Source organism: Podarcis liolepis (genome assembly GCF_965112155.1).
Source record: "Podarcis liolepis genome assembly, chromosome: 3".
Classification (NCBI taxonomy): Eukaryota; Metazoa; Chordata; class Lepidosauria; order Squamata; family Lacertidae; genus Podarcis; species Podarcis liolepis.
In genome coordinates this window covers 97,456,864-97,470,938 of record NC_139557.1, presented here as the reverse complement: position 1 = coordinate 97,470,938, position 14,075 = coordinate 97,456,864, and the positions used below count along the sequence as shown (strand labels likewise).

Below are 14,075 nucleotides of genomic sequence, written 5' to 3'. Positions count from 1 at the left end.
AAGTATCAGACCAGGCATTTAAATTGACATCATTCCCCGTCACTGAGAAAATGCTGTAACACATCCCTTCTTTCACAGGTGCATGGCAACCCTCCCATTTTTTGCAGTCATATATTATGCTGGCTGGTAGAGATGGACACAGTCCTACTCTATAATGAGGGAAGTTACAATGTTCAATAAATATATCCCACCCGCTGTCTTCAAATCAATAAGATGACCACTAGAATTTTGAGGGCAGAAAGTTTTATTGCATAATATGAAGGCTAAGCATAGTCTCTTACAAAACAAAAGCTTGAGGCAAAACTTTCTTTCGCTGCAAAAGGCAGGTATTTACACAAAGGTAGTGTAAGGAGTAAAAAAAAATATTGCAATTATTAATGCTGAAGAAAACTTTATAAAAACAGGAAGGAAAAGGAAAAAAAGTGCAAAAATACTGTCAAAAGTCAATCGGTTCCATACAAAACAAAACCGACAAGCATAAGCTTATGTTCTGATATGAATATACATTAGGGTACAAAATAGCATGCATGCATAGATTTCTTTTATTTAAAAACAGACTTTCAATAGTACAAAAAGGTGTCTGGCAGTCATACCGGATTAATGGAGATAAAAATAGTTGAACTCAATTGTTTACAAAATTTATACATACAGAAGAACTTAAGTCTTTCTCATAATGGCTCTGGACTCAACAAAGAAAATCCCTGGTGATACACAAAAATACTGCAGTAAAACCAGACTAACAACAATCCAGTGATGTAAAATTGATTTAGTGTGTTAGTCTGTATAACACAAGTCAGATATGATTATACAGGTGCAATACAGAAATAATGCACATGCAACCGTTCTGTAAAACAGATACTCCTGTTTACACAAAGAGAGAGAACGTTCCCATCAGAGGTGATCCCAACAGGCTAATATTAGTTCCTTGCAGCTTCTATTTTTTTTTAATTAATGCCTTTAAAGGCAGCAGCAGATAGCAGCAGAAAAACAAGAGTTTTAGAAGAACAGGGGCTGCGATGAATTAATTTCCAGGCGTTATGTTTTGGGGGAAGGGGGGAATTTAGATTCTGAAACTGTTAATGGAACCAAGGTTCATAAAAAGTGTTTCTTATTTTATCTTCTGTGCGTGCCCTACCATGGCATTTAAGCCACTTTGCAAAAATCTGCAGCATACAACTATAAAAACATCTGTAAGGCAGGCAACAAAAGCGGTTAAATACAGATAGGTAAGCCATGACCAATCTAAAAAATTCAACCAACTGACATTAGTCCTCTTCAGGTGTTATTGCCCTCAGATGCAACATAGGTAGAGAGGAGTTGCAGAGACATGGCCTAAGCCAGGGGTCAGCAAACTTTTTCAGCAGGGGGCCGGTCCACTGTCCCTCAGACCTTGTGGGGGGCCAGACTATATTTTTGGGGGGGAATATGAACAAACTCCTATGCCCCACAAATAACCCAGAGATGCATTTTAAATAAAAGGACACATTCTACTCATGTAAAAACATGCTGATTCCTGGACCGTCCACGGGCTGGACTGAGAAGGCGATTGGGCCAGATCCGGCCCCTGGGCCTTAGTTTGCCTACCCATGGCCTTCTCCTGGGGCTGTGAAACACCTCCCAGCACCTTGTGTGATCTTCCAAGGTTCTCAAATGCTCTGGGTGCCTCTGCAGATACACAAGGCTCCATGATGCAGAAGTTCACATAAAGCTAGGATGTACAAGGGAGAGTTCACCTAGTACCGGAAGATAGCAATGATGAGGCCTGGAATATGTCCCTGAGCAGTGCTTCCGTAATCTGGGGACAACCAGATAAAAAGGCCCCCATCTACAATAGCTACCCATTCAACATTAGAAAGCAGGAATGTTCATAAAATAGGAACCAAATATCTATGTTTCTGGGAAGGTTCATATGGAAGAAGAATGTTCTTACAGTGCACCTAGTGGAGGAAGCCAGAGGAGGCCTTTGCAGGAAGATTTTAAACTGTGAGGAGATCCATATAAAAGAAAGCAATGCTTCAATAATTTAGGGCTTAAGAGGCCATCACCAGCACTTTGCTTTGGGCCAGGAAAACAACATAGGTGTTTCAGCATCAGCATCATAAGCTCACTATGGTTTTGCTCGACGTCTGGACTAGCTGTAATCCCCAATAATAATATGACAGGTGTGACAGTCGTGACCTAGATATCACTAAAGCAAGAATCATCATGGCCAGTTTGGATTTGCCCAGGGAAGGGCATAAAACTACTGCTGCCATCTTACACACGCTTAAACTGTCAACAAGATTCTCCTAAATCTTTAATAAAAATACATTAAAAAACCCCAAGACTCTCCTAAAAGTTAACAAAGTACTGGTCATCCAACAAAGCCAGAAAGGTCATGGAGTTTGGGTGCACAGGTCAAATGTCAGGCAGGGCGATTTAGTAAAGCATTAATTTTCTGCAGAAATGGGGTTCCTATAAACATCACTTTTCTTTGTATGCAGATACCTGGTTAATAACAGTTTATATTAATCTCCCAAGTTAAATGAACCCTTGGGACACAACCCAGCTTCCTCAACAAATCTTGCTTCTTTCAGCAAATGGGTCCCTCACAGGACCCATTCTTGAATAGGAATGTGGTTTTTCAACTAACTTTATCTGGATTACGGACTACTGAGCAGAGACTTGTGTTAATAAAAGAAAAAAAGGCAAAGGGCTGCATAATAAAACTATGGCAAAGTAATGGAAAGCAACTCTCTTAAAAGTCCTGCTCTCATTTATTCTGGGGCAAATTCATTCCCAAACTTGAATGCGATCCGAGAAGGAACTTGGGTTTTGAGAAAGCACTTCATTGAAATCACAACCTTAAGTTTTACTTTTGTCAAGTGACCCTACTAAAACCGGGGGGGGGGGGGGGACAGGGGACGGACGACACCAGTATTGATATACTGGTGAGTGTTATAGTTAAGGGTAGAGAGGAATAACTGAAGTTATGCAAGGATCTCTTGTTTTGAGTAAGATGTTAAGAAAGTTGTCAAGGTCAAATCTACTGTGAAAAATCACACTAAATTTAACAGGCGTTTTAATTAAAAAAGAAGGAAAGTCACTTTGAACACCATCAGCCATTTTAGGAATAGCATGAAAATTGTTGCTTATTATGTTAGCAACTATTTGGCTCGCTGGTGAGCATTGTTCGCTCATTGCAGGAGGCTTTCCCTTGTAATTTTGTGTGCAAGATGTGTGCACTGTGACAAAAAGCCTTGGCGGCTTTGCATCGACTTCTCCCTTTTAGCATCCATTATGCCTGCTTATTAAATATGGCTCTTTTTTTGTTTGTGCACTTCCAGAAAAGCCAAGAATATACCCATTCCAACCCAGATCTCGTCGTAATCAGACCTCAGAGTGGTTGATTTCCCCCATCTTACTCCCTACCTGTCAGGCCAAATGGAGCAATGGGACTTGACAGCTCTGGGTTCAAACTTAATTCATCATTAGGAAATTATTCAAAAAGCTATAATGAGATAACTAATTTAATACACTTTGCTTCAAGGTTTATTCCTTGGCCGGCTTCCCAGATACAAAGCGTCTCTGTGCAATTATCATGCAGATGCCACTAAAAGACTTTAAATGGTTGCAGCTAATTTAACAAGAGATATGTTGGCATCGGCAAGGAGATGCTGGACTGAAAATTGGAGTTAACTAAGGAAGCAGCAGAATTTCTAAAGGTGCATCAGCAAGAGGCTTTCCCTGTGCTTTCTTCACTTAATCATTTTGGGGGCAACTTGGAGTATCTCAATGTGGTCTACCATTTCATTAGGAGGTATAAAGTCTGATTGATTCGTCAGTTAAAAACATCACTTTCAGGGAGAAATCCTAAGCTCCCAAGAAGGGCAGTTGGGAGTCCCACTGGAAACTGTGCCTCTCTGCAATCTGAAATGGAAGTCTGCGCCTACAGGCCTCCTGGCACTGAATGAATGTCATTGGTGGCACTGAAATGTCATTGGTGTCTCAAGGGTGAAAGGGTTAAAAAGAAGGTCACATCAGTGGCAGATCCGGATCTAGTAGATTCAAAGCCCTGTCATTGCTGAAATTGGCCCCCAGAATTGGAGCATGGGGGAAGGGAGAGAGACTACACGAATGGAGTTATTTTCCCTCCCACTGGATTTCCATGGGATTAAAATAACAAAAACCTTTCATTTCTTCCAATGGAAGAGGAAAAGCCTAACAAATAAAAAGTGGGTGGGGGAGAACAATGGAACTCCCTCCATGATGTATTCCTCCACCTCCCTCCATAGATTTGCTCTAAAGGTCAAAGTGTGCAGCTTGATTATGTACCAGTACTTATAAAAGGGTACAGATAGGAAGCCATCACCATCTTAAAATACACATTTCTCCTTTTCTCTTACACAGAAGAGAATGCCTGTTCTAAGATGAGCTCTGCTATGATGTTTGTGTCCATTACCTAAACATAAAGGGAACTCATTTCTAATGCTCTTTGCTTCAGAAATTGAGGGCTGGCTTCAGCTAATCAGCGGTTCTCAACCTGTGGATCCCCAGATGTTGTTGGAGTACAACTCCCATCTTCCCTGACCACTGGTCATGCTGGCTAGGAATTATGGGAGTTGTAGTCCAACAACATCTGGGTACCCACAGGCTGAGAAACACTGAGCTAAGTAGAACCCAGCACAATGAGTTCTGTAGTGCAATTGGACTCCCCGCCCCCCATTCTTTGTCCTCCCCACACAACACCTCTCATGCCTTCCCACATCTGCTTGGGAAGACTGGGAGAACCCCCAGTGCTGGCAGAGGAGAAGGGAGATTTAATACAGTAATGTCTGAACTGACGGAACTGTCACCTTTGCGCAACATCGAGTTCCACCCAGTGTTTTTTATTCACACTCAACAAATGAAATTAAATTGCATACGACTGATTAGATGAATAAAACCTGGGATTTGTCCCTGCTTTCTTTTGTTACATCCAATGTTGCTCTTGGGGAAGAAGGGTACCAGCTGCCTGCCAAACTCAGCAATAGCTGCTTAAGCACTATTGCCTGAAATTGAGGGCATGCAAAGAAACAAACAAACAGAAGGCCAAAGAACCACTGACAGAACATCATAGATGCATCACTGAAGGAGGGCCATGCACAGCTTAGAAGTGGAAAGCACCCTCTTCCTGCAAACAATTCCATGGCCAATCATCAGGTTTCCCAGTTGAATGGCCATCGGACAGCCACTGCCAGTCTTGACTAGGAGGGCACAGGTCTGACCCACAATACAAGGCAGCTCCTGGTGGTATTTCTTTACCATAAAAATGTACTCTAGGAATCAGAGAGTGGATATTTATGGTACCCACAAGGTCTGTTGAAATGAGTGGGAGCTGTGAAATCTCATGGGCCTGCACAGAAGAACTTCCCAGTGGCTGGTTCCCTGAACAAGGCCTGAGCAGGCTTCCAACTTTCTTTTGTACTAGAACTCTGATGTCCACTAAGGGGAGAAAAAAGTGGGAAGACAAAGACTAAGAATTAAAGAGAAGGGAGCCTCTGAGCATGTGCTCAGCCATGGTAATGTGCTGATCATTACCAGAATAAAATCCACATACTGTTTTCACACAAAATCAGTTCTGGTTTCAATCCCAAATGTTCCATAAACTCACTGATAGGGCTGGGTGGGGGTGGATTTTGCCCTGTCTGCATGTTTTTAAGCAAACAAACCCCATTCTCATTTTCCGCGGACAAAGGCATGGAATGGAAAATCATCACTCTTCAGGTTTTGCACTTTCCCAAATTTTGCTACACGCTAAAGTACCAAAAATTTGTCTGTTTAAAAAAAAAGAAATCTGCATTTTACAGTAAAATACATTTAGAAACCCGTACATTTCTTCTGCGATAAGATATGCAGTTAAATACACATTTAGAATACGTATTTAGATTTGTATTTAAATACGAGTTTTCGTACAGAGTTTTACTTTTCTAAAAAAAAATAAAAAAAAAATCAGATTTAATGTGAAAACAAGGTGGAATGTGACTGATAGCCAAAACATGTGACAAACTGACACACAACCAGAAACAGGACCAGGTGATCCATTTCTACTCACAAGATCCTTTGCTCAGTCAAGTGAAATCGTTTTCCTGAGCCAGGATTCAATACCATTTATGGAAGAAAAAGGAAGTGAAGTGCGTCTGGGGTGTTAGAGGATAATGTCAATGACAGATTCTATTTAAACCATTTGAGCTTTTTTTGTGGCTACACATACAGAAGTATTGCTTTCAACCATCACCAAGACATTATGAGCATTCCTGCCCAATGCTGCTCACCTGGATGTTAAGAGTCGACTGGAAAACCAGGCTGTAAAAAAAGACTGGAAAAAAAGCTGCATGCATCACCACACAGAGCAACATCTGTTTTAGGCGCATCTGATATGTGTGCAACTGCACACACACGCATCACACTGAACGCAGAAGAGACTCAAAAACATCACAATAATGTCACAAAAGAGGGCAGAATAAGGTGGGGGCTGAATGGGGTGTTTGCAGCCTTTTCAATGGTGTTTCAAAATACATGATTTCATTTATATGTGCGGTGCGTTGGAATGTAACCCCTGCGTAAATTGGGAGTTGCCTGTATAGAAAAAGATACTTGCTTTTAGATCCGGACAAAATCCATTATTTTTTTAATGTGAGTCACCTCTTCCCTGCCCTGAAAATAGGTTGCATCCCTCCAAATTGAAGAATAAAAACAGCCTACCAGGTCGTACAGAAACGCAAAAGTCGAGAGAACGCTGTCAGATAGGAACTGTCAGGTTGTAAAAAGAAGGTCAGCCATATGAAATGTGTTTCCATAATTCCAAAGTCATAACATGTTTCACAAATTAAGAACATTCACACATCATTGCGAGGAAAAATAATAATAATAAATTATCTCGTATAAAATAATTTGTAGGAAGAACAAGGTCTCCCTACTGTCAATTTTGCGTATTCGTCACAAAATACTGCCAAAAGAACACGCCCCGCCCCCCACAACAACATGGAGGGAGGGATTCTCAGCCAGATCCAGAAGGCTGCATGTATGGGGAAACAGCTGGGTCTCTTCTGAGGCTGTTAAATGAGTCTAGAGTTTTGAAGGAAGAGGATGAGGACTTGATAGACAAATTTATATTGAGCGATGGTTTGGATCATGAACATCCTTTGCTCCCTCAGGTGTTGCAGCATCACTGGAACATCCACTCTCTGCAAAATCGAAGGAATATAAAAATGTAAAAATATGTACATGTACAAATATAAATATGTAAAAAAAAAATGTGACGTGGGAGAAACCGTGAAGCTGGCCATCGCTTCCCTCATGATTCCTGCCGCCCCTGTTGCTCCGTACATTAAAATAGCAAATGTTAATAACGTGTTAAAGGTAAGTAAAAGATGTATCCGTTTTAGAACCCTAAAGCAGCAGAGGTTGCCAGGACATCACCCCGTTTGCTTCTACATAGTTCCATCCTTATTTCAGACATCGTGATATATCAGTATAAAGCTATGTTTAGCTGGTGATAGATCACGATGTTGAAAACCAGACATCGCCCAGCCCTTCTCAGTAGCTATCAAAACTGGTACGGGGAACGAAATTGCAGAAAACAGAGTGGAGATAGATAAGATGGCAAAATTAGAGCAAACTGCAGATGGAGCGGCCATTAAAAGCATTTATTATCGTCTTCATATGAGAAAAAGAGAACAGTAATGACTTCCTAGAAAAGAGGTTGGGAAATCAAAGGACATCTGTCACTGAGCAACAGCCAGCTCTTTCTTCCAGGCCGCAAGCTCCTCACCTGAGAGAATTGCTCGCTCTGCATCAATGGCTCAACAGTCTCCCCTCACTCACCTAGTCACTACAGTCATTAGGGGACTGGCGAATCTCTTGACCCACCAGCCAGGCTTTTCCCACCTTTGTAGAATTAGTACACTTCTCACCTCATCACTTTATCTCACCAATGGCCTTCTTCAACTCTGCCATTACCGTTTTGACTGGAAGAGTCACCCTGTTAGAATTTCACTCCTCGGTTGCTGGATGTGTGATTGTTACATCACATGTCAATGTTTACTTTCTAGGTTTGGAAAGTGTGAGAACGGAAGTCAGTCTTATCTCTCTTCTGCTGTACTGTACTATTGTACTTTTCTTTCTCTCTCTCTCTTGGAGAAGAAGTGAGAGAACGCCATGATTGCTTTGTCCTGTATATAAGGTAAAGGTAAAGGGACCCCTGACCATTAGGTCCAGTTGTAGCCGACTCTGGGGTTGTGGCGCTCATCTCGCTTTACTGGCCAAGGGAGCCGGCTTCCGGGTAATATGGCCAGCATGACTAAGCCGCTTCTGGCGAACCAGAGCAGCACAGGGAAACGCCGTTTACCTTCCCGCCAGAGCGGTACCTATTTATCTACTTGTACTTTGACACGTTTTCAAACTGCTAGGTTGGCAGGAGCAGGGACTGAGCAACTGGAGCTCACTCCGTCATGGGGATTCGAACCGCCGACCTTCTGATCTGCAAGTCCTAGGCTCTGTGGTAAACCCACAGTGCCCCCCCACATCCCTTGTCCTGTATATTTTGCTTAATAAATCACTTAGAATGCTACACTCATGCTCCACGGTTGTTTCTGCTATACTCTGCTAATTGAGTGTGCACATGTCTTCAGACATGTGTCGCTGGTGCGCACTGGGACTGATTTGTGATTGTCCCGGGCTGCGCTTCATAAGGAAGACGCCCAGAGAGGTCTGTCTCATTCCGGGGGCTGCGTGTGCCCCCCAGGCGTGTTCCGACAACCCTGAGAACAAATGCCTTCTGTCCTTTCCCTCTAAACTAACCTCAGGATTTCACACCAGTTTCATTCACCAAACCACATTCCTTTCCAGTGTACAGACAACCTCATTTCTGAAACTTCCCTTTCCACACAAAAAGCGGCTTTCCCAAGCTGGTTCCCTACAGATGTTTGCGGACTGCAGACTCCCATCAGCCCCAGCCGGCTTGGAGTTTGTGATCCAAAACATCTGGAATAAACCAGGTTGGGGAAGACTGGCACAGACCATGCCAATGTGGCAAGAGCCTCTTTAGCTCCCTTGCCACGGAAATAAGAGGACTTTGTTTTGATTTCATGTAGGCCGCTCTGGGAGCCTTTCTGGCTGAAGAGCGAGGCACAAGTGCTCTAAATAAATAATTGCATCTTGCATCACAGGGCTTGTTCAAAAGATGCACTTTGGGAAGTTCTCAAGCTGGTAGTAATCTCCGCTTCTCATGCATTCCTCTCCCTCGCCGTGAGGAGAAAGACCATACAGAGAGCCCTTCTCGGTTAGGCCAAAGGCCCATCGAGACCAGCAGTGACCAACCAGATGCCTATGGAAATCTGCAAGTAGGATTCTGAGGCAACAGCACTCTCCCCGTCTGTGATTCCTAGCAACCAATATTCAGAGGCATAGTGCCTCTACAATGGAAGGGGAACACAACCATCGTGGCCAGTAGCCACTCAGCCTTATCTTCCATGAATTAATCATCTGGCCTGTACTAGATTTTGGGGGGTCAGCAGTTCCCCAGCTACCCAAATAAGCTGATGAAACCAGCATTATACTGAGGCAGACAGCTGGCTAGAACTGTCTGTTGCTCTCCAAAGGCCTCAGGCAGAGATCGTGCCCAGCACTGCCACCATGACCTGGTGTTTCAGCTACAGTGAAATCACAACAGTCTAGGACAAGAAAGAGCGTATTCTTAGCGGCTGCACCCAGATTATGGAACACCTTGCCCTGTGAAGGTTGCTAGCTCCTTCCCTCACTCATTTTTGCCAGTAATATTGATTTGTACAGCTTTTATATAAGTTTGCAATCTGCTCATGTATCGTTCATGAGCTATATATTTACAATAAAGCAAAAGCATTGTACGGTTGAATATTGTTCTGGTATTTATCATTCCAAGGCATTGCAAACAAGAGACCCTCTTTCTATAAACTTACTAGGTTCTTCTGTAACATGTTTGGTCATTATTACGATGGTTTGTATTTTAATCAAGCTAATCTGCCAATCGTGGGGTGCCATTCTATTTCCAGTTCTTTGCAATACTTATTTTTGCAGCTGTCAATAACTGAAAGCCTTTTTATTCTAGCAGGCATTTATTTTATGAGGCAGACAATGTTCAATCAATCAATCAATGTTTATTATGGCGAATGGTCAGCAATAGAGGCAGACAATGTTCTTAGGGTGTTTTGTTTAAACCGCCACCTGGTCTCTCGGTTTCTCTGGAATTGTTTTGTATTGTTTTCAGGAATGGCAATTTTTCATGCAGTTAGCTGCCCTGAGTAGTGTCTTTAAGGTTAGGAGGCTGGGATATAAAAAATTAAATAAAGGAAAATTTAAATAAAGGAGATCTTGTTACATGGACTAATGTACTAATGAGGGCAATTATCATTATTATTTTTAAAAAATAGTACAGTCCAGTTCATGTATTACTTTCTCCCTGAAAAGAATGAGAGTGGGGTACACATACCCAAGTCTAGAGCCAGGTAGACAGCACCAACCAGAATGCAAAGCCCAAATAGGACCACATTGACCAGGTTTCCTGATGGAGCAATCCATTTGAGGCACCTCATTCAGGCAGATGCAGGTTAAGAATGCCAGCTCTCTATTCTGAAATTTGCTATACTTGCACACTCTTACTAAAGAATGCTGCTGTGCAGAATCTGATAAACAGCTCATGATCTAATTGCTTTGCTAAGCCAGTTAGAACTTAGCTTTGCCTAGGCATGGGGGCAGGGAATGCAGACCAGTTGGGACTTGCACAGCCCAACCCAATAACTGAGCATCTGCCATATTTCTCTTTCCCCTGCTACCTGATGCAAAAACAAATCAGTTGCTACATCCTTGTTTTCCAAGTCAAGCTTCCTTAATGTTTAGTGATCTGGGAGAAATATTTTGTACGTCATGGCATACTTATTGCAACTCTCTAAATGAAAACATTTTCTTTTTTGCACTCAGTATTGCAAAAATGTGTTTTTCATTTTGCCAGCCCATATCCGATTACCTTGGTTGGCCATTTTGTTCCTGAAAAAAGTACTTTAAAGGGTGTGTGTGTGTGTATAGAGGAAGCAGCACTAAGAGCGCAGTTCTTACTTGAAAGAAAGGAATGAACCTTGCTTACCAGTCTTAGGGTCAGGTTATAAAACCTATCTAAAGGGAATCACATAATAGTTTGGAAAGGTGTTGTGAACGGACATTTTGCTTACCTTAAGCTTTGCAAAGAACTGTCAACAGACTACTTCTTGCACCGCTCCATTTTTTCACAACACCTGACAACCACTTTGGGCATCTGCTGAAGCAATTTGCAAAAGCTTCCGCCAGGCTTTTGGGTGTTTGTTGAGACTTAACCTGGTTAACCCTCTGGAATTTGTGGACCTCCTCCCCACATACTTTCACGTTTTGCAGCAGGGCTTGCAGGAACACACCTGTATTTAAGCAAGAAGAGGCCCGCCTTCTGAAAGACATGTTTGCTCACCTCGTTGTGCTCCAAGCAGCCAATCATGAGCTCCGTCAAAATAACGACCCCCGTCCTCCCCACGCCGGCGCTGCAGTGAACGACAATTGGGGGGTTGCAGTTGTTGCTGCTGTCCAGGACACTGTTGGTGTGGCGTCGCACAGATTGGATCTCTTCCAAATAGGCTGCGTGGTGGGAATAAAACGGAAATCACATTCCTGAAATGCTACCCAGCTTCACATAAAAAGAGGACGAATGCATGGAGCAGCAAGCTTCCTTTTAAATTATGATAATTTACCATTCTTAGAAGACACTAATTATTTGGCCTCTGGACAGCAAACAGCACCGAGTTAAGCAAGAAGCAGCAGGGTGTCAATTACTACTAGGGACTTCGGTCCTTTAAATTAAACAGCTCTTTTTTAAAAAAGAAAAAATAACACACTCTCTCTCTTTCTCCCCTCTGCAAATCCCCAAGTCCCTTAAGCAGATGACTGTAGACATTACTTACAGCAATTCCTGCTATTAACAGGCTGGGATCAGAACAGCAGCAAGGTCCCCTTGAAACAAATGCCTGTCAGAGCCAGTATCTAATGGGCAGGGAGCATCCATCTGGCCCTCTCCTTACCTTGCAGAATGTCTCTGAATTTCAAACATGCCTGCTGACTCTCTCTCAAGCAGGCCTGTTTCATGCACAAATTTTCCTACACAGAGAAAGCCCCGTGTAGGGTAACAAAGAAGGAAAGAAAACAGTTGCCTTGCGTGGTAACAGATAGTCCTCTTAACGCGGGTTATATGTCACTGAAAGTCACCCCCCAAAAACCCCTCCTTAGTTAAGTAGACATAGGAAAGGTGTGTGGTGAGCTTACCAGCTTCACGGCTAATACTATCACCCTCCACAAGTGGCAGCCTGGAGATAGAATCTGCATTACAAGAGGCTCCCTGCTGCAGAGAGTCATCCTTCAATTTGTGAGGGACAACCAGGGTGTGTGTGTGTGTGTGTGTGTGTGTGTGTGTGTGTGTGTGTGACAGAGCTAGCATGCACAGCCCCATTAATCCCACCACTAACTCACATGCTTACTAAACACAGACGTATTTAGGAGTGAAGAGGGCTACTGTCTTTAACAAAACCTAAAGGCTCTGTGGTCTACATGAAACCAACCTTTAAAGAAGAGACATGTTGCGTTGGGCCATAGGCTTCCAAGGTTCATCAGGTAAGAGCAGGGCCTCTATAGTGGTGGCACCTGCCCCTTGGAACGCACTCCCAACGAACATCAGGCGGGTACCTACAGTATTAGCATTCATGGGCCTGCTCATTTATCTGTCACCCATGTTTTCCCTGATGGGGGCTCTGCCTATGTTTGTGTATTAACATGATCTACTCATTTGTGATGCATTGTGTGCTTGTTTCACGAACGTAATTTTGCTGTCGTTTCCATGCTGTTCATCGTCACTATCGTTTTCCCCCAAATTCTGATGATTTTCAAAGTTTGCAAATAAATGCAGGGGTGCCTTCAGAGTCTTTGTTGTAACGACATAAGGAAAAGACATTTGTGCAACCATCACACATTTTTAATTTTATTTTAGTCTGAGTGCTGGCATAATCTAGTTTCTTTTCTTCTTAAAATGAGCAACAGCTCTTGGGCATGATGATTCCCATCTATGTTAGCTGGTAATCCTGGAGATGCCAGGGAATCAATCTGGGGTCTTCTGCATGCAAAGCACATCCTCTTCAACTGAGCAATGGCCTCCTCCTCTGCTCAATAAACACTTCACTTGCAAGGCCACCTTAAGCATGGGGCAATGGGCCATCATCTCAATCCCCATTCCATGGAGTGATCTGCAAGCAGCTTCTGCTGCCATAAACTCCAGGAATTTCACACAGCCTCTAGGCTGGCACATGGGGATATGCAAACCCCAGATTAGACTCAGCTGACTCCAGCTGCTGATCCCTAGTATTCATGCTTTTCTCCTGCCCTAGTAGTGTCAAGGGAAACGAGGCAAAACCCTGGCAAAGTGGAACTCCTACACAAGGCCTAGACACAATTCCACAACAAAGCTAATGACACAGTCGAGAAAATATTTCCCTCCCTTTTTGTTATTAATAGTTTTTCACATATTCTTTTTAACATACAGTTCCAATTTCGGTCCCTCTCCCCAGCCTGCACACATCCAAATATAATAATAACCAGGCAGAGGGCCTTCTCAGTAGTGGCGCCCGCCCTGTGGAACGCCCTCCCATCAGATGTTGAGGAAATAAACAACTATCTGACTTTCAGAAGACATCTGACGACAGCCCTGCTTAGGGAAGTTTTTAATGTTTGATATTTTATCATATTATTATTATTATTCTGTTGGAAGCCACTCAGAGTGGGTGGGATATAAATAAATTATTATATTATTAATCTTCCCTACAACTAAAGCTCAACAAATAAATGTCAGTATCATTATATGGCATATATATATATAAATACACACACACACACACACACACACACACACACACACACACCATATTTATGTATATATATGTGTGCACATATGTGTGTGTGCATCAGCAAATAGTTCTAAGGACCCACTCCAATATTTAATTCAACTTCACTGATGT

The 14,075-nt window shown here is 42.8% G+C and overlaps 1 protein-coding gene across 2 annotated transcripts in view; it reads right to left on the bottom strand.

Annotated features, from left to right (window-relative positions):
• Nucleotides 1-226: 226 nt before the first annotated feature.
• Nucleotides 227-14,075, bottom strand: part of PTPN14 (protein tyrosine phosphatase non-receptor type 14) — a 116,197-nt gene continuing 102,348 nt past the window's right edge. For both annotated transcript variants that reach the window (XM_083494132.1, XM_083494133.1), the window contains exons 18-19: nt 11,492-11,655; nt 227-7,205 (exon numbers count right to left, since the gene is read on the bottom strand). In XM_083494132.1, the coding sequence (XP_083350258.1) occupies nt 7,077-7,205; nt 11,492-11,655 (293 nt within the window). In that variant the 3' untranslated portion in view covers nt 227-7,076. The remainder of the gene's footprint in view (nt 7,206-11,491; nt 11,656-14,075) is intronic.